Below are 20,392 nucleotides of genomic sequence, written 5' to 3'. Positions count from 1 at the left end.
AAAGTCCTGACGTAAAGGTGACTGAAGGACAGCTCCGTTCATTCTTTTGTTTTATTACTGAATGTTCAGAGGCAATAATTCACAGCATCATTATACTTATATCATGTACTCATATCAGTTCACAGAACAGATCAACAGGTATGAAAGTAAGAAAATACATAAATGTGTAACAGTAAAAAAAACATAAAGAAATGGTTTATTATAGCTGGAGGGGCAGGTAGTTGCTGGTATTTAAGCCGAAACAAACAAGCTTAATGTGTTATTGGTTCAGTTAAACGTCTGGAGTGTTCCTGGAGCTCAGTCCTGAGGCGTTCATGAAAAGGCTCTCACATACTAAACTGGTTCTTGGGAAGAAATCTAAAACCATCAACAGATTCCAGTATATATATCCGACTGTATATGTAGGTAAAAACATGATTTACTGGAGCTACCATGGCACTCTTCCATGGAGTGTTCCCCACAATTACCCTCATTGTGACTTCAAGGTTGACGGCATTCAGCCTCTCAGATCTGAGCAGAGAAATGATTGACTCGCCGAGGACTTGTTGGCCTTACTGCTCCTGCCCCTGATAGTAACATTATTCTTATTTAAATCACGCGAGGGCAACAAAGGATGTTTTATTCCGTCACAATGACGGGAAACTATCTGCAGAGATACAATTTAAGATGATTAAACTTTTAAGTTTTCCTGCTACATCTGCGCTGTATTTGAGTTCTTGGAATCATTTCTTGAACGACAGGAAGGATTTGTGTGAGTGTTCATTCGTCACCCTCCTCCACCTCTACTCACTCGTGCTTCTTTTTAGCGGTGGCGATGCTGCTGCTGTAGCAGAGGACCTGGGCCAGGAGGACGCCGCTGAGACAGGCGTACAGCGTGTGTGACAGAGTGATAAATGAGCCTCCTGTGTCCTGCAGAACAAAGACGGAAGCTAGTTAGTAAAGACAACAACGGCAGATCTGGAGTAAAATGTGCAGCTGTGTTTGTGTTCTGACTGCGTCTACCTGTAGAGACACATAGACGGCGCCCAGAGACCCGGCCCACGAGAGGAACACAGACAGAGAGGACAGCTGGCCCGTGTGGCCGCTGCAGTAGTTAGTTCCAGCCTGGAAAACCTGGAAACAATAAATCAAATAAATGCACCCTCTGATAGATCGATACGGTTCATGATCACTTCACAGTTCAGACTGAGGTCTGAGTTTCTACCTTGCTTCCAATTAAAGCTGCCAGACTGGAGGCATGCATCACGGAGGCGATCGCTGCAGCTGCGTAGGAGCCCAGAAGGAACATCACACCCCCGTACGCCAGGAGGAACAGCAGCCCTGCCACATGAACATCAAACAGGATCCAATTAGGAAGTTTATGCACAAGAACAAAATGTCACACTACAAACAAACACGTTATCAAGAATGAAGAATAATCATCTCAACCTCTGAATTAAAACATCTGTCTCTATCAACGGGTTTTAAAACAAGTGTTCTTCCAACAAAAGGCTCCTCTGAGTGGAGAGGTAACACCACCAGGTGGAGCTCCAGGAGAGCACTGACCAGGAATGAAACAGGAAGACTGTGTGAGTGACAGTCAGCTGAAACACTGATAAACCTTCTTCAGAGTATTTAGAGACGGACTAATGCAAGTAAAAGCATATACATTATCAAGGATGTGAGTTTGGAGATATGTTCAGGTGTGTGTGTGCTAACCTGTGAGGGTTTCACCACGATGATGCAGGATGAGGAAGACGATCGCCGCCGTCTGGGCCAACGTGAAGAGCCTCTCACCCCAGGCACTGCAGGTCAGATCACATAAAACACATGTAAGGTGCACGTCTATGACAACAGAAAAACACTCTCTATACAGAGACACATCACTCTCTGCAGAGTATGGGCATTGTTAAACTTTGCATTGAGGTGTGTAGGCTAAATTTGTATTGACATATATGAATGGATGTCACCAGAAGTCAGTCAGTCTCTACATCTCAAATGAAGAAGTATCGGGACTGTTGCAATATGATTATAGAGGAAAGACACACGACTCTGAGGTCACTTGTAAATCTGATCTGCCAGTGAATCAGCGTAGCGCCGAGAACTCTGGTTACATACGTACAAGAGTGGGAAGTTGTTGGCCACGGCGTACACGACAGGACAGGAGAAGGCGTATAGCTGCAGCAACACGGAGGTCAGACTCAGGCCCTCTGCACTTCTTCTCCACAGGATCTTCAACAGCTGAGGTAGCAGCGCTGCAGGGAGACGACCAACATGTAGTTAGGGGGTTTAGCAATCAATATGTGAACACTAATGAGTAAAACACTGACACAAAACTTCTTAAAGAGGACCTATTGTGTTTATTTTCAGGTGGGTTTCTACTATAACATGTTTACATGCCTCAAACTAGGGATGCACCGATACCAGACCTTTTACATGCACAAAAATAATATATAACACACTAAAGGAGAAGGGAAAAGCATAATAATGCCTCTTTAATATCCATATAAAATACCATCGTCTACTTCATTGTACAAAATCAGGGGTCAGCAACCTTTACTATCAAAAGATTTCCAGAATAAAGTCGTAACTTTACGTGAAAAAAGTCGTAACTTTACGAGAAAAAAAGAAAATAACACGTAAAATTACTCCTTTATAATATTATGACTTTATTCTCGTAATCTCCGATTTATTTTTGTTTCCTCAAAGTGGCCCTAATACTCCGTAGTAACGTCGTACCATAGACCTACAACAATGATAAATAAAAATGAAAATGTAAACAAAGAAAACAGTTATTCATTTCCATGTTTAAAGATCCCGAGTGAGCCGCTGGAGAGGAGCTGAAGAGCTGCAGGTTGCTGACCCTTGTGCATAATTCAGTTTCCCATGAACGTGTGGAAATGTCTGTGTTTGTGCATAGCTGACTTGTTATCATCACTAGGCCTGATGTTGTCATGGTTATCTACACTGTTACAGCAGTAAGTGAGCTATCAGGCCTACACACAGAGCAGTTAAAGGTTGTTGTTTGATCACAGAGATACAATCAATAGTGATCGATCATTACATTCATCCCTTTATTGTCATTGTGTAGTACAACGAAATTAGATTAGGACAATCCCATAGGTGCTAAAAAAAGATAATACAATAAAAAAATAAAAATACAATATATATATTATTGAGATGACAGTTTTGCCAGATTACAGTTTTGCCAGATTATTGCACAAAGTGTCCGTCAGATAATCATATAATTATTGCACAGAGTGATCAGCATGTTAGTGCACATATTCCTAACAGTAGATTTAAAGTATTTACATTGCAAAAGTCACACAAAAGTGACCAATGTGTTATTGCAGAATTTACATTGTTGGTATTATGGTGAGAGGAGATGATGATTTAAGGTCTTCTTACCCAGGAAAGCGTCCAGTAAGATCCAAAATCCCACAATTCTGTTCATCACAAACTTCAGACAGGGCACTGCGACATGAAGGAAAAAACATCAGGTCAACCAAGCAGATGTTGAACAGCTGGAGAACACAGGGAGGACATTAGAGTAGGATTTTGTATGTTTCATACAACGAGCCTCACCGTGCAGATGAAAGTTGATGAAAAACTCTCCATAACATTTTTCTGGCATTAAATATGTAACCAGGAAGTGTTTGAGGGGAGACGTGGCCATGGTGGAGCTGGAGCTGGATCTGGATCTGGAGCTGGAGTCCTCCTCAGGAACAGGAACATTAACCCTAACAGGGCCGGAGGGGTGGTCCAAAGGTTCCCCCGATATTTACAACGGAGGACACTGACCGGAAGTCCACCTAGTCTAGGTAAACAAACACAACACTGATTCATTTAGCAGGAGACTCACAGGGTTGGTATTCAGTAGACTTTATTAAAGCTGAAGTTGATTGGAGCAAATATGATTTTAAAATGGTTATTATAACCTGGAAAAACTCATGTTCCTCTGTGTCCTCCGGTGTTACGGTTTAACAGGTGACCATGTTAAAGGGACTGTTAGTAAGAATCATAATGTCTTGTTAACAGCTTCACCTGTGTCCGTTAAGTCAACTAAAGTCAGCGTCCTGTTGCTGGCGCTTGTGCTCGCTCTACATAGACATGAAGGAGCATCGCTCAACACAGTGAGGAGACACACGTCAGCTAAAAGCACAATATCACTCTATATTTCAGCTGCTTGGCAGTAATGTTAGCTGACCAGACCAAGGTCTCTCCATGAATCAATGCTGATCCTAGTGTTGGCTTTTCCCGCCTCAGCCTCCCGACCGCGGCCGGAGGGAACGGGGGAGACGTCGGAATTTTGGTGGGAGACGATAACGTTTCTCTCTGCGGAGCCCCGTCACTTCACAAGACACGGGAAACCTCTGTTAGTCTGGAGGAGCTGCAGCAGTTATTTCTGCACAAACGTCCACTGAACATTCACTAGATATTCTCAGAGCTAAACTAACTCTTCTGCAGTGTGGAGTGAGCAGCATGCACGTGAGAGGTGGAGAGAGAGAGAGAGAAGGAGCGCGGTGTGTGAGTGAAGGCAGACAGAGGAGCAGAGGAGCAGAGGAGCAGAGACTCCGGTCCTGGAGACCAAAGCTACGGTCTCCTCCGCGTCCTCCGACCGCGGCCAACACTGTTTAACAGCTTCACTAGATACAACCAAGAGGTTTTGGTGCTTCACTGTAGTTTGTGTTGGAGTCTGAGTCTGAACAGCGTAGACACACGCGAGCAACCATAAGACACCGATCCACGATGATCTATACGTGGAAGAAGTTACAAACAGTCCCTTTAACTGGTGACTCTCAGCCGGTTGCTCATAGTGACGACAGCACCCTCACATAGGTGTCCTCATAAAAGCCTTCAATTTTACTTTTATCAATTTTAAATACATACTTATCTGTGTTTTATTATCTACGTCAACCGTTTACGTACTAGAGCTGATCTGAGATCTGCTGTCGAAACTCCGACCAAACGGGTCAAACCAGGCAGCGCTGATCAAATACGATTCAATGCTCTGTTACTGTAATGCTTATTTCTCTCCTCAGATGTTGTCAGAATCATCTTGTAGTGAACGGTTTAGCTGTAAAATGAGAAAGTTTGTGACCCGGCAGCCATGTTGAGATCAGCTGAGTAAATACCAAGAAGCCCCGCCCACCAGCCGGAGCTCAGCCAATAGGAACGCTCTCTCTCTCTGTAATGACCTGTGATTGGTCAAAGTCTCCCATCACTAAGCTAGATGTTGTAAAGCCTGAAAACAGAGCCATGAGGAGGAGCAGGAGTCTAGTTTTCTCTCAGAACACTTCAATTACAATATGCTGAAAGGTTATTATGGGATGTTTGCCCAATGATGCCAAAAACATTTTGCCTAGTGCAGCTTTAAAGAACCTCCAGCAGGAACCTTTAACTAGCTGGAGGGTGTTATACGTATTAAAGGCTCCCTTCAACAAGCCCTCCTCTCTCACACACACACACACACACACACATGAACCAGCAGGAACAACAACAACCCACCCTCTTAAAGCCTCAGCCAATCACAGCTGGCTATCTCACACTGTCATAAGGTAACTGACATGAGTGACAGGCTGCCCAGCCTATAAGAACACACAATGTCACTGGCAATGCTACGTTCACTGACATCATGGAAAATTGCAATAACAGACCTTTGAAACTTCAGCTGAACATAACACAGTCTGAACAGTCACAGTATAACAATAACAGTTAATCACATGATTAGTTAATAGTTATTAATTAAACATAGAGTGTACAGTCCGTCAATAAATAAATGTAATATGTACATATGTGCAGTCTATAAAGTATATATATATATATAAGTACATTTTATATTTAAATTAAATTACATTTTTGGTGGGTTTTTTGACGGTTGCATGAGCCTTGATGCAAAAACAAAATCTGATTTCAGTGCAGACAGGACCTCATGTTTCTAAATGGGTAAATCTCCTCTGGGCAGGAGGGTTGTTTGTCCGTTTGTGCCAGTTTGTTCTCACTGGATAAAGAAAGAGGAAGTCACTAAAACAAAGCAGTAAAGGTGGACGGGGCAGCCTGGTCATTAAAGGTGGAACACAGAACGTCAGACACACTCTTGACTGTCACGTTCAGCCACGTCGTAGAGAAACACATTTTATTTGGCATAAATGTCTTCCCTTTTTTCAAATAGTTTATCCCTATAGTACAGAGGTCAGCAAGCTTTACTATCATACTATTTGCCATTTTAGGCAAAATAAAATCATTATTGCTTTAAGTTTTATACATATATATATATATACACACACACATATATATATATATATATATATATATATATAGGCAGATTTTATATTTAAATTAAATTACATTTTTGGTGTGTTTTTTTTTTATTGTTGCATGAGCCTTGATGCAAAAACAAAATCTGATTTCAGTGCAGACGGGACCTAATGTTTCAACAACCTTTACTATCAAAAGAGCCATTTTAAGCATGTGTGATGAAGGTAACACAGTTTATAATCTAACAAGAAATAAAGTCATAACTTTACGAGAACAAAAGAAAATAACACGTAAAATTACTACTTTATAATATTATGACTTTATTCTTTTAGTCTCAGATTCATTTTGTTTCCTCAATGTGATCCTAATGCTCCGTCGTACCGTCGTACCACAGACCTACAACAATGACAAATACAAATGAAACAGTTATTCAAAATCCACAGGGAGCCGCTGGAGAGGAGCTGAAGAGCTGCAGGTTGCTGACCGATGGTCTATAGTTTGTGTAATATGGTGACTAACGTGCACTGAGAAGTAAGCGGGTTCATGTAGACGTTACTAAACACCAGAAACAACCTTTTAAGTCTCAGCATTAATTTATTTAACAAAAAGAATGACATTAATACTAACTTAAATCATTTATGAAACAGACATTTGGAGGCTGGTTATTTGGGGTGTTAGTCAGAAAAAAGAGAGAAACTAAATGACTTCATACCATAACATAAAGAATGTATGAGATGAATGCAAAAAGAACATGATTCATCAGAAAAATAGATTTTTTTTTACGTGAATTGTGATTGTACAGCAATGGCAACACATTCCTTAATAAAAATCACTACAATAGACATTTTTTACGGCCGGTAAATATATTGCAAACCGCTTCATTCTTATGAGCTGTGCTTTGGTGCAGGCTGGAGGCAGGACAGAGGTCTGTGGTGAGCTCTCAGGTGGGATGATGAAGGTGCAGAAATGTAACTGACAAACAAAAAGTTTCATATGCTTTAAAAAAGCAAATCACTGTACAATAAATTAACGCTCCTGATTAAAAAAACAAGACTAGATTTAAAATTTCCAACTGAAAACCAAACAGAACTCATTCCAACTCCTTTTGGTATAAAGGCGTTTCATCTTCCGCAACCAACTAAGAAAAGATCTTTGCATGTTGAAATGTTCTCGTCTGATTAATAGTCATTCTCAAAATGTCAGTCACGAGAGACTATTAGGTGAAATGTGTGATTCAAGGCCAACAACAGAAATGAAAATGACTTTTTGCTGCTAAATTTTGAGTGTGGTTTTCCTTGAAGGGAATGACTCACAGCCGAACCAAATTCCTAAAACTTGAGTTTGCAGTATACCATCAGAAACCTGCAGCGATCCCAACTGAGGCCTTTACAGTTCCCACAGGGTCCGTTGTCTTCAACGTTTCTTCAACGCTGAGCCCACCGAGACACATCACGACAAAAAAGCAGATTTTACAGTATCAGCATGAAGGACATTTAATAATAATAATGTGCTGGTGATGGCAAAAACAATTAGTGAACATATTTATTAACACTGGCATTGTGCTTTTTGCATTCAGATCTTTACATTGACCTGGAACTTTCTTTTTTAGGGATCCGCCAACACTGATACGGGATCGGACACAAAAGAACAACAAGTGGACTGAAATATGTTGGCAGCTATAATCATGTTTCAGTCAAAATACATAGTGCTGCATGTTTCGTGTGCCGGGAAGCATAGCAACTTGCTTTTCAAATGATTTCACACACAATGATTGTAGTTTTCTGAAGTGGAGACAAATAACACCGTTCCTTTTGGCTGATGAGGTTGAGTAGTGGTCTAAGTTCCTCTATATTGGGGTCAGCTCTATGCAGTTACAACATATCAGTGCTTATCTAGTTCCTCTGATGAAGTGCAGTCCTTTAGTGTCATAATATCTGCAATTACATCTTCTTTGGTCCAAAAGTTTTTGGGTTTCAGTGGACATCTGCAACCTAATTTAACCTTCGCTGGAAATATAATAATTAAGTAAAACAAAAAAAAACATTTGATTTTGCAAAATAAAAGCTCAGTTATTGTGGACTTGATTTAAAAAGCAGAGCTTTGTTGTTGTGTTGCTGCAGGTTGAACCAGCAACACCTGTCACCACCATAAAATCACTCATTATGCACACTCTATTAAACCATACAATTATGTAAAAAGCGTGACATGCCGATAACTTCTCTCAAAATATAACTTATTTCAACCAAATTCTTGAAACCGGGGGAATGACCTCACCCCGCTTTAAGCCTGAACTTGTGATGCCTTTTTAAGATGTTCACACACTCGGAGATGAGTTTACAATCCATTCAATCACCTTTGGTCAAAAGCAAGAGATGTCGCTATCTGAGAGGCTACCTCTGTAATCTAACGGACAACATTCACAGTCATTCACTATATGCATAGTGTCAAAGTTATACAGAATTGTCCTAGCCTGATCCCTCCATGGCACACAGTTACACAGGGCCATTATAAAAGTACATACACGATGTAAATAGTTAAAAATGTTTTACATAATTTCTTAAGTGCCACGTCTATAACCACAGTTTAAAAACATTACACATAAATAGAATACCTAATGTCAGCCGTCTTAAAGTAATATAGCAAATAAGACACACTCTTAAAAAATAAGTAGTGCAATAAATGCAGCAAAAAGGGGTAGCAAATACATTTGGTCCGACCAGCCTCGACCGACACTAACGGGAGAGTTTACGGATCTCCATCACAAGTCCGAATAACGTGCTGCTTCCACTCACAGCTAAACTCTCTCTTTTTCATTATCAATCATTTGCTTGCATGTTGGAAAGGAAACATTCTGAGCTTCGCAAACATTCCTAAATCTGCTGAAATGCCGGTGGTGCTGCAGTTACTTATGTGGCCTCAACAACCCCCCCCCCCAGGTCAAAAAGTAGTGCATTTAAACAAGTCATTGACCACAGCGACGTCACACAGCAATGGCACAAAGAGAAATCCTTCACCTTAAATGTTAAAAGTTAAAAATACATTTGTGTTTGAGTACATGTTTTCTATCTTATTACCTACCGTTGACTGTAACTCTTTCACGCTGCCTGTTAAAGGCGGGAATGTTGCGCCGTTACCTTGCCTCGCTGTTCTGTATGAAAGGTACGGAGACGGGATGGGGGGGCGGGGGGGAGGCAGGGTTGTTCCGCCGCTGAGCCGGCAGCGGAGGTTGTCACAGAGCCGAGCCGACGTCTGTGTGAAAGGGACAGCCAATTGTGTTTAACGTCACGCCTTTTAGCGTGGCAGAGTCTGCGACAAAACGTTCACGGGTTCTAGAAAGGGGCGGGGCGGGGCTAAAGTGTAGGGGGTGGTGAACACCGTCACTAATGAAAGAGGAACTCTCTGCTGAGCGCAATGCCGCCTTCCGCAAGACTCTACGACAAACGGTTCATGAGTCATGAAAGGGGGCGGGGCTAATGTGTAGGGGGCGTGGCTATGAGTCTATATTGGCATGTAAATGACCTCAGGACTGGACCACCATCATGGCGAGAAATTTGGAGCAGATTTGACAAAGTATGCTGAAGTTACAACAACTTCCTGTTCCATTAGCGAATCACGCCAAATGGCCGCCATGCCACGGCAACGCCGTTCAACGAAAACTCAGTCTTCACAATAATGTATCATCAAGGTCTTCAGGCTTTTCTGACCACATCTGAGGTACATTAAAATAGAAAACATGTATTTTCCTGTTGCCAGTAGGGGGCGCTATGAGTAGGATTGGACCACTGGAGTTACAACAACTTCCTGTGTCATGGCGAATGGCCCAGAATGGCCGCTACGCCACGGTCAGGTGGCATTTTAAGGTCTTTAGATGGTCCTGACCAAATTTCAAGTCGATCAGATTAAATCTGTAGGAGGAGTTTGTTAAAGTACGCGCCCTATAAAACGCTAAAAATGGGTGAAATTGGTACATTGAATTAAAAATGGCTGACTTCCTGTTGAGTTTTGGGCATACCTCCAAGAGGCTTGTTTGTGCGTCTCCACATGTTACATCTGTCTGCCGAATTTCATACATGTAGGTGAAACCTGAAGGAGGGGCTACATTTTTCAGATTTTGTAGGGGGCGCTAGCGAGCCATTTTGCAACGCCCAAGTCCGAGACCATTAAAATAATAACATTGTTCACCGCGTCTGATAAGTGTGCAAAGTTTAACAACTTTTTGAGCATGTTAAGGCCCTCAACAAATGTGATTCATTTGAGGTAAGAAAAAGAAAAAGAAGAATTCCTACAGTTCAACAGAGTCCTCGCTGCCCGACGTCGTCGCTGCTCGGGCCCTAATTATTTAAGAATTAAAGAAAGATTTTGTCTAACCTTTTGAATGATTAACTTCCATTCAACCTCAAACAGTTGAATCCATCACTGTGACTGAGAGCGCCGAAGGCTTCTGTTGCATCAGAGACATAAATATGAGGCAATGAACTTTTTTAAGTTCCAGTCACCGCTTCATATCAACACATGCATTATAGGAAAACTGCAAAAGCTGAGATGAGACAGGAAGGGGGGAGGGGTGGACGAGCACTTCTGCTTTTTGCTTCCGATTACTGGGTTTTCCTAAGATGATGATAAACAGCGATTCAGTGAGGGATTGATGGAAACGCCCGGCTGGTAGTGTTTGAATGTAAACACGAGAAAAGGTCTCTTGGTGGTCAATCAAACATCCTCCAAACCTTCCTGGTGCAGGTTCGGAGGAAGAGCCGCTGTGTCTGTCTGACGGACCCTCCGATCACTTGTTCGGATGATGTTTTTTTTCCAGAGGTCACGGGGTCAGATGAGGATCTCCACCATGTCGTTGTCCCCTTCCGGTTGGGTGGGCGGGGCCTGTTGCTGTGAGTGGGACTGGACGGGGAGCCTCCGCTCGAGGGTGTTGCTGTGGAACCCCGGCACATCTGCACAGAGACGACACAGAACATAAAAACATGATCAATCAGCATCTGTTATATAGCACAGTAAAACAGATCAGATGTTAGGCCTGGACCATACGACCCTAAATCTATATTACATGTACCTCACTGATGATACATGTGGTGGTGTGGGCTTCATTCATGTTTATTTATTACAGTAGTGGTTCTCAAACCTTTTACGCCACATACCACCTCAGGAAATATCTCACTCTCCAAGTACCACCATTATGACCAGGGGTGGGTAATTATTGTTCCTGGGGGGCCACGTGAGAGACTTTGAACGCCTCATAACAATAACTCAATGGCACCCCCGTTAACGTTCGTATCTCCGGTATTTAGCCCTGTTCTTCCCTGTGTGTCCCGGGCTTCAGACAACTCCCAGCTCATACCGACATGTCTGATGTGAAGTGTGAGCTGACCTGCTAAGCGGTCCGGGATGTAGACCGGACTGGGGCTGGACAGGCGAGCGGGCAGCGTCATGCTCTGCAGGGCCGGGGTGCTGGGCTTGCTGGTGTCCTGACTCTGTCCCTTCTCGGTCTGCGTGCAGCTGTCCCTGCTGCCCGTCTTCGAGTGGCCCGCGGTCATCGGGGTGGAAGGAAGCACCGGCGAGGGCGACGACGAGATCGACTCCGTCCTGAGAGACTCCGTACGAAACTCGGAACCCAGCAGAAGCCCTGGAGGAACATGAGAAGAGAGCATCTATCCCCAGTTCTCACCCGTAGTACCGTCCAGCTAATGTTAATACTTAGTAATGACTGCTGGTTCCTACCCAGGCTGCCCTTCCAGCTGGTGTCCTTGCGTTCTTCGGTGATGGGCGAGCTGCTGAGGCCCAGGCTGTGAGAGAGCAGACCCGAACCACCGGAGCCGGTGTTGGAAATGGACATCAGGGACTTGGAGGGCCTCATGGCGGACTGCGCGTCGGACTTGATGGGCTCCTTCCTGGAGCGCTGGTGGAGCACCTTGATCATAGCGTCTTTCTCTATGATCTGGGCGTGGAGATTCTTTATCCTGGATTAGACAGAACAAGAGGGATAACCAGAACGGAGCACAGTTAGTCAAGAACCATATCCATGGTTACTGAATGATTAGCTTATGAGATCTCTTCCTTGACAGTTGACAAAACTGATTATTGATTTAAATTCCTTAAAAAATATCATAGATCTGCCCTCACACGTTCCTGTGGTTTACTTCACTTTCACCGACCTGTCTCACTCCCAACCTGTCAAATACTGCCGATTGGGCAGCGCCCCCTCGGCATCAGAATCTGACGCACGGAGGCCCCCCTTTAGCGACGGTATGTGACAAACCAGGCTTTCAACTCCTATGTAAACCCAGTCTGACTGCTGTAAACATATCAGTGCATGCATAATGCTGCATAATAACAGTGGCACTGTGAGGACTATCATAATGGAAGAATTAGGAGGGAACGAGTGTTCAGGGGTCCATCTCACCCGCAAGCACCTCCATTTCTGTTTCAGAAAACTCCTTTTCTTGGTTTTCCTCTCTGTTGCTGCGATTCACCGTAAAGAACGCTGGATCAGCAGGCTGGAAACATTTATAAGGGGCTTTGCATCGACTATTTCTGGTTGAATGTGGGCGTGTAGAGGGCGGGATATGAGGCTGATCCACGTACGCACATTTCATAATTGATTTGGGATTTATAAAAGGAAATTGCGCGCTGGCAGGTGCATGCATGGTTTTATATAAGGATGCACCGATACCACTTTTATTCAGACCGAGTACAAATACTTACATTTGGGTACTCGCCGATACCGAGTACCGATACGAGTACTTCTCTGTGCCAAAAGACCCTCGTTAACAGTCCATCTAATAGCCCGCTTTAAGTGATAAGTAGATAAATGTTGTCAGCTCAGGAGAGAGCTGAAATACAGAATATTGTTCTCCAGACATACTGAAGGACATTTAGCCACATCCTATAAATAAAAACTCCTCATTGGGGAACTTCTTGTGATAACTTTCCCAGGTCTCAGGGAAGCTGTATGTATGTGGAGAGGGTTTTACCTGCTTTCCATGTCCAGACAGCGCCGATTGGCCATGAGAATCTCCTCTTCTTCTTTCTGGATTCGAGCCTCCACAGACGTGTCATAGCTGCTGCTGGGAGAATGGCTGATCATCAATGTAGATGTATCCCTGAGAAACAGGATGGAGCCTCCGTTAGACAACAACAGAGTTCAGTAGAAGCTCATCCAACGACCTTCTGAAAGGTTAGAGCATGTAAAATATATTTAATACAAAATACAATAATGATAAAATTAAATATCTCGGGATCTTGTTCACGAGTGAGGGAAAAATGGAGCGGGAGATGGACAGGCGGTTCGGTGCGGCGTCTGCAGTTATGTGTGCGCCGTACCGGATCGTTGTGTTGAAGAGGGAGCTGAGCCGGAAGGCAAAGCTCTCGATTTACCGGTCCATCTACGTTCCAACCCTCACCTGTGAGCCCACTAGTTTTGAGTCGAATGAGATCGCAGATACATGCGGCCGAAATGAGTTTCCTCGATAGGGTGGCTGGACTCAGCCTTAGAGAGAGGATGAGGAGCTCAGACATCTGGAGGGAGCTCGGAGTAGAGACGCTGCTCCTTCGACTCTAAAGGGACCAGCTGAGGTGGTTCAACATCTGATCAGGATCCTCCTGGACGCCTCCCTTTGGAGTTTTTTTCCGGGCACGTCCAATGGGTAAGAGGCCCCGGGGTAGGGAGGTCTGGAACTTCCTGCTAAATCTGCGACCCAGCCCCGGAGAAGCGGAAGAAAATGGGGCGGATGGATCCATAAGTGCTCCACGTCATGCTCAGTGACTACAACTTGCATGTTGTTGTAGAATTACAACAGAGGAACCTTTAACCTTGAACGTATGATCGGCGTCAGCGTCTGAAACATAAGCTCAGAGAATGAAACGTTGATAACCGCCGTGCATACGTACCTCTGAAAGGCAACGGAGGCGGCGGCGTCCAAGGCAAACTGCCTCATCACGCTCTCCTCCAAGTACTTCTGCTCCCACTTGGTCATGTCGGCCTCCAGAGCCAGGATCCGCTCCTCCTTCTCCCTCAGGTGCTCCATCAGCGCCGTAGCGTTGTACTCCGACGGGACCGCACCGCTGCTCTGAGCGCCTCCCTGACGCTGGGAGGGACGAAGGAGACGACGAGAGGGGAAGCACAAAGAACGAGGGAGACGGAACAGAGTGAGATGAAATATGAAATATGTTGCTAGCTACCAAATGTAGTAATTTCCTGTTATGGCAACATTCAACTGTAAAAGATAACGGGGCTGCAACACCTTTGACCGTTGCGCTTTACTCTGCGCCCAGATTATGTGCTTTTAACTGGCAAAACTGGGGTTGGACATGCCTTAAATGCATTTGCACCGTTCACTTTAGAGCAGCGCTCAGCAACCTTTACTATCAAAAGAGCCATTTTAGGCAACAAAAAAAATCTGTCTGGAGCCTCAAAACATGTGATCATTGTGATGAAGGTAACACAGTTTATAGTCTAAGTATATAGTATATAAGTCTAATGCAGTGAGGGCCAAAGAGACAATGTACTACGGAGTATTAGGGCCACATTGAGGAAACAACATCTGAGATTTACACAATAAAGTCAGAATATTACGAGAATAAAGTCTGATGAGAATTTGTATATAGTTCATAAATACATTTATTCCCCACTGCCTAATACATAAATAAACTGTATTAAAATGTGCAGGAGCATCATCACACCCCGACGGTCTCTCCATCTGTTGATAGTCTATGTGATGGGGAGGGGGGTGTTACTGTACCTGCTGCATGCGCAGCGACTCCAGCTCTCTCTCCAGTCTCGTACGGAGTCGATGCTCCAGCTGTTCTCTCTTCTCACAGGCCGCCTGCAGCTGAGCCAGAGCCTGCTGCATCCTCTCCACCTTCTCCACGTACACCTGCTTCTTCTTCAGCTGCGCACAGACACACACACACACACAACACACACAACACACACACACACACACACACACACACACACACACACACAACACACACAGACAGAGAAAGAGAATATTATTGCAGTATTTACATCATTATAACTCTGCTGTGCTAATTCACCTTAAGACAGCCAACTCCTCATATCATGCACATCTTGTGAATTAGAGATTTAACCTCTTCGTATTTGTCTCATATAGTTAACTCTTCCTCTGTAAAATGTGCCGCTCTGCTGACAGTAGATTGTCCATGTCTGTGATTGGTCAGATGCTGCAAACATCGCCCCGTTCATGTGAACGCGCTCACAGCCAGACTGAGAAACTCTGGGTTGATTTACCGAGTTGATAACCAGCGTCGTAGGACTGTTCAGCGTGATCTCGGTTGTTAGAGTTAGTGAAGCCCGATAACGAGGAGATACCCTGGAGATGTTGAACTCACTTCATAGTACAGGCCCTAAGTGGCTGTGTTGCCTAACCCTAGCTTCCTGTGGAAATGGAAGTTTATTTTGAAAGGACACTATGTGTGTAACAAACGTATATTGAAATGTAAAAAGTTGAGTCTGTTGGCTTACTTCTTAAATTTAAGATATGATCAATGAGACTAGATAAGAGAACATCAAGGTGGGAATTGTTTTGGGGAATGATTTCTGTCCCACCTCAGCTACACCTGGTGCTTCTTTATCAGGATTTTCTAGTTGTGGTGAAAATGGCAACAAGCATTAAACCCGTCTCGACCCAGGGACCAGGATTATATCTGGTAGGAGGGACCAGGATTATATCCGGTAGGAGTGACCAGGATTATATCTGGTAGGAAGGACCAGGATTATATCCGGTAGGAGTGACCGGGATTATATCCGGTAGGAGTGATCGGGATTATATCCGGTAGGAGTGATCGGGATTATATCCGGTAGGAGGGACCGGGATTATATCCGGTAGGAGTGACCAGGATTATATCCGGTAGGAGTGACCAGGATTATATCTGGTAGGAAGGACCAGGATTATATCTGGTAGGAGTGACCAGGATTATATCCGGTAGGAGTGACCAGGATTATATCTGGTAGGAAGGACTAGGATTATATCTGGTAGGAGGGACCAGGATTATATCTGGTAGGAGTGACCAGGATTATATCTGGTAGGAAGGACTAGGATTATATCTGGTAGGAGGGACCAGGATTATATCTGGTAGGAGTGACAGGTGACGCTCTTACCTCCTCCTCCAGCTTCACCACTTTGGCCTGGGCGTTGTTGAGCGCCTGGTCTCTGATCTCGATGTGTCTCCTCTGGTCCTCGGTGGTGAAGCGCACCGCGTTCAGCTCCATCTCCAGCTTCTCCTTCTCACGGACCGTCTCTTTGCCTGGAACGTATCAACAAACACAACGTTTCACCTCATTCACCTCATTCACCGACCGTTCTGAAGAAGTTCTTAAATCCCACTTCAGCAGTTCCCATGAATGTTTTCTTATTAGGGATTTTTTCCATTTTCTTAAATTCTACAGACGTATAACATAGAATTCAAATTATAATCATTGTTATTTTGTTATATTGTTTTTATTATTATTTTTTACAAAGCATTATGGTCTTTTAAAATAAGACGGCTCAATTGATTGATTGATTGATTGATTGATTGATTGATTGATTGATTGACTTCGGAGCTATTGAAAAAAAGTTTTTTTTTATTATGATTTCGGATCGACTGACGCACGCTTTCAACTCACGAGGACGATGAGATTCATCATTGTGAGAACAAAGGTAGCAACAATCCTGTCGTGAATCTAACAGAGACTTTTCTTAAGAACAAATTTAAGACCAAAGAATCTTAGAAGATGTTGGTGAATGAGGCCTGTCGTTGCCCAGTTTATTGTTATGCATACCACAGATTATTCATGTTACCTTTTAATCCATGCGGTGGATTACATGTAACAGAAACTGACGGGAGAACTACCTGATGTTTCTTCAGACACATCCAGATGTGTCACATGAATGATAAAGTTGTCCAGATGCTGACATCAGGCCTGAAGAATGCTGTTGGATGTCCCAGGCTGTGTGCGTGTGTGTGCGTGTGTGTGTGTGTGTGTGTGTGTGTGTGTGTGTGTGTGTGTGGTACTCACTCTGTGTGAGCAGCTGGGAGATGGTTTTGCGGTTGTCCTCCGACCCCTCACACTCTTTAACAGCGAGCTGTTTATTGGCCGTCTCCATGCGCTCTTTAAAAAACACACACACACACACAAAGTTTGATCAAACACACACAAAAATAAGCAGAAAAAAATTACATCTGTATGATGTATAACATCTGTACGAATTCCCGGTAACTTTTCTTCATTCGTTTTCTTGATTAAGTAGTTTTACACGTCGACATTTACAGTTTAAAAAACACTACAAACAAAATCTGGACTGATTTGATGAAATGATAATCACAATAATAGCTGTCGCTCACACAATAATAGCTGTCGCTCACACCCTCCAGCTGGCTGTTAACGAGGGTCTTTAGGCACAGAGAAGTACTCGTATCGGTACTCGGTATCGGAGAGTACCCAAATGTAAGTTCTTGTACTCGGTCTGAAAAAAAGTGGTATCGGTGCATCGCTAGTAAAAACTTCACTTGTGCTTGTACAAGAGGAACAACGGTATTTTTGATCCATCATCACGATGTGCCAACAAACTTTCCAATAAGCTTTTTAGTGGTTACAACAACATGTCATGTATGTGCACATTGAACCCGTCATCCGTCTTCCACGAGGCATTTTTGGAAAAAAATTTCAATTCCTGCTCAAATAAACAGTGTTTCAGTTGCAGAAGGTCTGTGATTCTCTCACCTCGGAGGTCCCTGTTGAAGTCGTGCAGCCGACGCACCTCCAGCTCCAGCTTGTTCCTCATGGTTTTCTCCAGGGCCTCCCTCTTGGAGGAGGACTTGGCCAGGTTTTCATAAGCCTCCGACACCAGCTGGATCTCTGTTTCCAACTGAATGAAGGGAAACGGAGTGAAGACTGAAGGAGATGCATCAAACATGTCATCCAAATGTTGTATCATTTATTTCTCTACTGAATATCCATAATAACGTCCAACTATTGACACGGTCTGTTTACAGCCTGAGCTTCACCAGAGGGGAGGTTCTCACTATTCACCCTGACAAGTCGGCGTGTTTTGGGTTTCTCAGATTAAGAATCCAAAGTCAAACAGATGGTTGAGTGAATTCTTTTAAACAAGGCAAAAGTGAGCACCTACCCCTGCTCACTGCTTGACCCCTGCTAAAGTAGTAAACCTTTCCCTGGACTTCTAACCCCCAAAAGGCACAACTAGACCGCTCTGTCAACCATCATACCAAATCTGAAGTTCCTAAGTTAAATAGTTTCTGAGTTCTACTCCGGAAACGAAAAGTGTGACACCCGGACGGACGGACGGACAGAAGGACAGAAGGACGGACACTACGTTGTCACGAATAAGAATAAGTTAACTCAAGTCACCTGAACTTCAGCTGTTATCCAGCTGTTTCTTGCACACTGCTTTGCACTGCCAAGTATCGCCTCAACATCTGCATGATGAACACCTGCACCTCACACACACTGTGGACTGTGGATTCTGTCCCCCGTTACTTAAACTGAAAATGAAGACCCTCTTTCCACTCCTTCATTCACAACCGTTCTGTCTCTCTCTTATATCTACTGGCTCCTACTCCATCAGCTGACTGTGGGCGGTTCACTCTTAGCTAACCAAACAGATTCTAGACCCCAGGGAGGGGGATATACCTGATCTCATCACGGCATCACTACCCCCTTTGATATCCTACGTCACCATGGAGTCTAATCGCCAAAGACTTTGCACTATTCTTCTATCATGCATCATGTAATAAATGATTGTTCATTCTCAGGAGGAATAATTACAGCAATTAAACATCCTCACAGTGTTCATACGGGCGTGTCAGTACCGTTCTAACGTCTCCTTTCAGCAGACGTTACCTTGTGCAACTTGGTGACTTTCTCCCGGCAGGCCTCCATCTCCTGCCTCAGCATCCTGTTGTCCTCCGTCAGCATATCCGCCATCTGCTGGGCGCGCACCATCATAGCGAAAGGCTCCCCCTGCAGGTGGGAGAAGGAGTGCGGGTGGGGGAAGTGTCCAGCCTGGACCGGCGGCTGGGGCTGGGGAGGTGGAGGTCCTTGGAACTGCTGCTGTTGCTGCTGCTGCTGTTGCTGTTGCTGCTGCTGTTGATGCTGTTGATACTGATGGTGCTGATGAGGGTGCATCCTCGGGGTGGAGCCGTAGGGGTCTTGAGGGAAACCGTGACTTCTCTGTTGCGGCGGGTGAACGGGCCCCAGGGCGAAGTGCTCGCCTGCTTGGTGGGAGCCGCCGGGACCCTGCTGACTGCGGGGCCAGCTGAGGAAGGGCTCTCCCTGGATCTGGGGGTGCTGGTGAGGGAAGGAGGGATGGGAGGAGTGGGAGGCGCTGAGCATGCTGCTCAGGTTGGAGGACTGCGTGCGGGACAAGGAGCCCACGGAGGTGACGGAGGAGGTGGGACTGTGCTGATGGAGGGGTCTCTGGATGTGAACGGAACCATCCTTACTGGACCTGAGGAGAGATCAGCTGTGTGACTGCACGGGTCTCAAACTCAGCTGGTGTCTTGAGTTGATGCAGAGAATACAAATAAGATATAACACGAATGTTTTAAGTGTCATCGGCTGACTTACTCAAAGAGAGAGCAGATAGCTCAGGGGTCAGCAACCTTTACTATCAAAAGACCATTTAAAAAAAAAAAATGCTGTCTGGAGCCGCAAAACATGTGATCATTGTGATGAAGGTTGTCTGATTCACCTGCAGTCTGATTCACCTGCAGTTTGTTTTTGAGCATAAGGTGGGAAAACACCGGCTGTCAACTGGCTTTTAGCAGAGCAAACATTCCTGCCTTCAGCCCTCAAAGGAACGCCATCAAAGCCAAGCGGATCATGTCCCAACTCGTCGTGCCCTGATGATTAAAATGCTGCAGTATTCATGTCTGTTTGAATCTGGTTCCTCTGAGGTAAATAAACGAGTGTTAAACAGGCCCGACAGGATTCCTAAAAACACGACTGGGAAACCACCGACATCTTTTTAAATGTTTCTTTTGATTATTTTAAACTTGTTAAGGAAACTAAAAGCTCTCCGTTTCTTCACATCATTTTGTTTTTGGTGTGAAATCAAACACGAACCTGTGTGTGCAGTTCAATCTGTGATACTGTGTTACAGAATCCTTTCAGTTCATGAGC

General features: G+C 44.3%; 2 protein-coding genes across 5 annotated transcripts in view; both read right to left on the bottom strand.

The window, feature by feature from the left end:
• Nucleotides 1-36: 36 nt before the first annotated feature.
• Nucleotides 37-3,795, bottom strand: LOC141752696 (mannose-P-dolichol utilization defect 1 protein-like). The gene is made up of 7 exons (XM_074610836.1): nucleotides 3,565-3,795; nucleotides 3,388-3,453; nucleotides 2,102-2,234; nucleotides 1,699-1,784; nucleotides 1,205-1,320; nucleotides 1,003-1,113; nucleotides 37-909 (listed from the first exon to the last, which is right to left on the bottom strand). The coding sequence occupies exons 1-7, from the start codon at nucleotides 3,653-3,655 to the stop codon at nucleotides 787-789; spliced, it is 726 nt and encodes a 241-aa protein (XP_074466937.1). The 5' UTR covers nucleotides 3,656-3,795; the 3' UTR covers nucleotides 37-786.
• A 2,742-nt stretch (nucleotides 3,796-6,537) lies between these two features.
• Nucleotides 6,538-20,392, bottom strand: part of amot (angiomotin) — a 28,782-nt gene continuing 14,927 nt past the window's right edge. For all 4 annotated transcript variants that reach the window (XM_074610078.1, XM_074610077.1, XM_074610080.1 and 1 more), the window contains 10 exons: nucleotides 19,112-19,718; nucleotides 17,972-18,116; nucleotides 17,267-17,359; nucleotides 16,367-16,512; nucleotides 14,985-15,134; nucleotides 14,134-14,330; nucleotides 13,218-13,346; nucleotides 11,965-12,203; nucleotides 11,615-11,869; nucleotides 6,538-11,180 (listed from right to left, as the gene is read on the bottom strand). In XM_074610078.1, coding sequence (XP_074466179.1) covers nucleotides 11,059-11,180; nucleotides 11,615-11,869; nucleotides 11,965-12,203; nucleotides 13,218-13,346; nucleotides 14,134-14,330; nucleotides 14,985-15,134; nucleotides 16,367-16,512; nucleotides 17,267-17,359; nucleotides 17,972-18,116; nucleotides 19,112-19,718 — 2,083 coding nt within the window. In that variant the 3' untranslated portion in view covers nucleotides 6,538-11,058. The remainder of the gene's footprint in view (nucleotides 11,181-11,614; nucleotides 11,870-11,964; nucleotides 12,204-13,217; nucleotides 13,347-14,133; nucleotides 14,331-14,984; nucleotides 15,135-16,366; nucleotides 16,513-17,266; nucleotides 17,360-17,971; nucleotides 18,117-19,111; nucleotides 19,719-20,392) is intronic.

This window comes from Sebastes fasciatus, chromosome 16, assembly GCF_043250625.1.
Source record: "Sebastes fasciatus isolate fSebFas1 chromosome 16, fSebFas1.pri, whole genome shotgun sequence".
In the NCBI taxonomy this organism is placed as follows: Eukaryota; Metazoa; Chordata; class Actinopteri; order Perciformes; family Sebastidae; genus Sebastes; species Sebastes fasciatus.
Note: the sequence above shows the minus strand (reverse complement) of the source record. Positions and strands in the feature narration are given on the sequence as shown.

Excerpts from the sequence above, each read along its gene's own strand:
- LOC141752696 (XM_074610836.1), bottom strand. The coding sequence starts at position 3,655 with ATGGCCACGTCTCCCCTCAAACACTTCCTGGTTACATATTTAATGCCA. Across the intron at positions 1,785-2,101 it reads GCCAACAACTTCCCACTCTT|TGCCTGGGGTGAGAGGCTCT; the intron begins GTACGTATGTAA and ends TCTGACCTGCAG. Across the intron at positions 1,321-1,698 it reads TCGTGGTGAAACCCTCACAG|GGCTGCTGTTCCTCCTGGCG; the intron begins GTTAGCACACAC and ends TTCATGTGGCAG.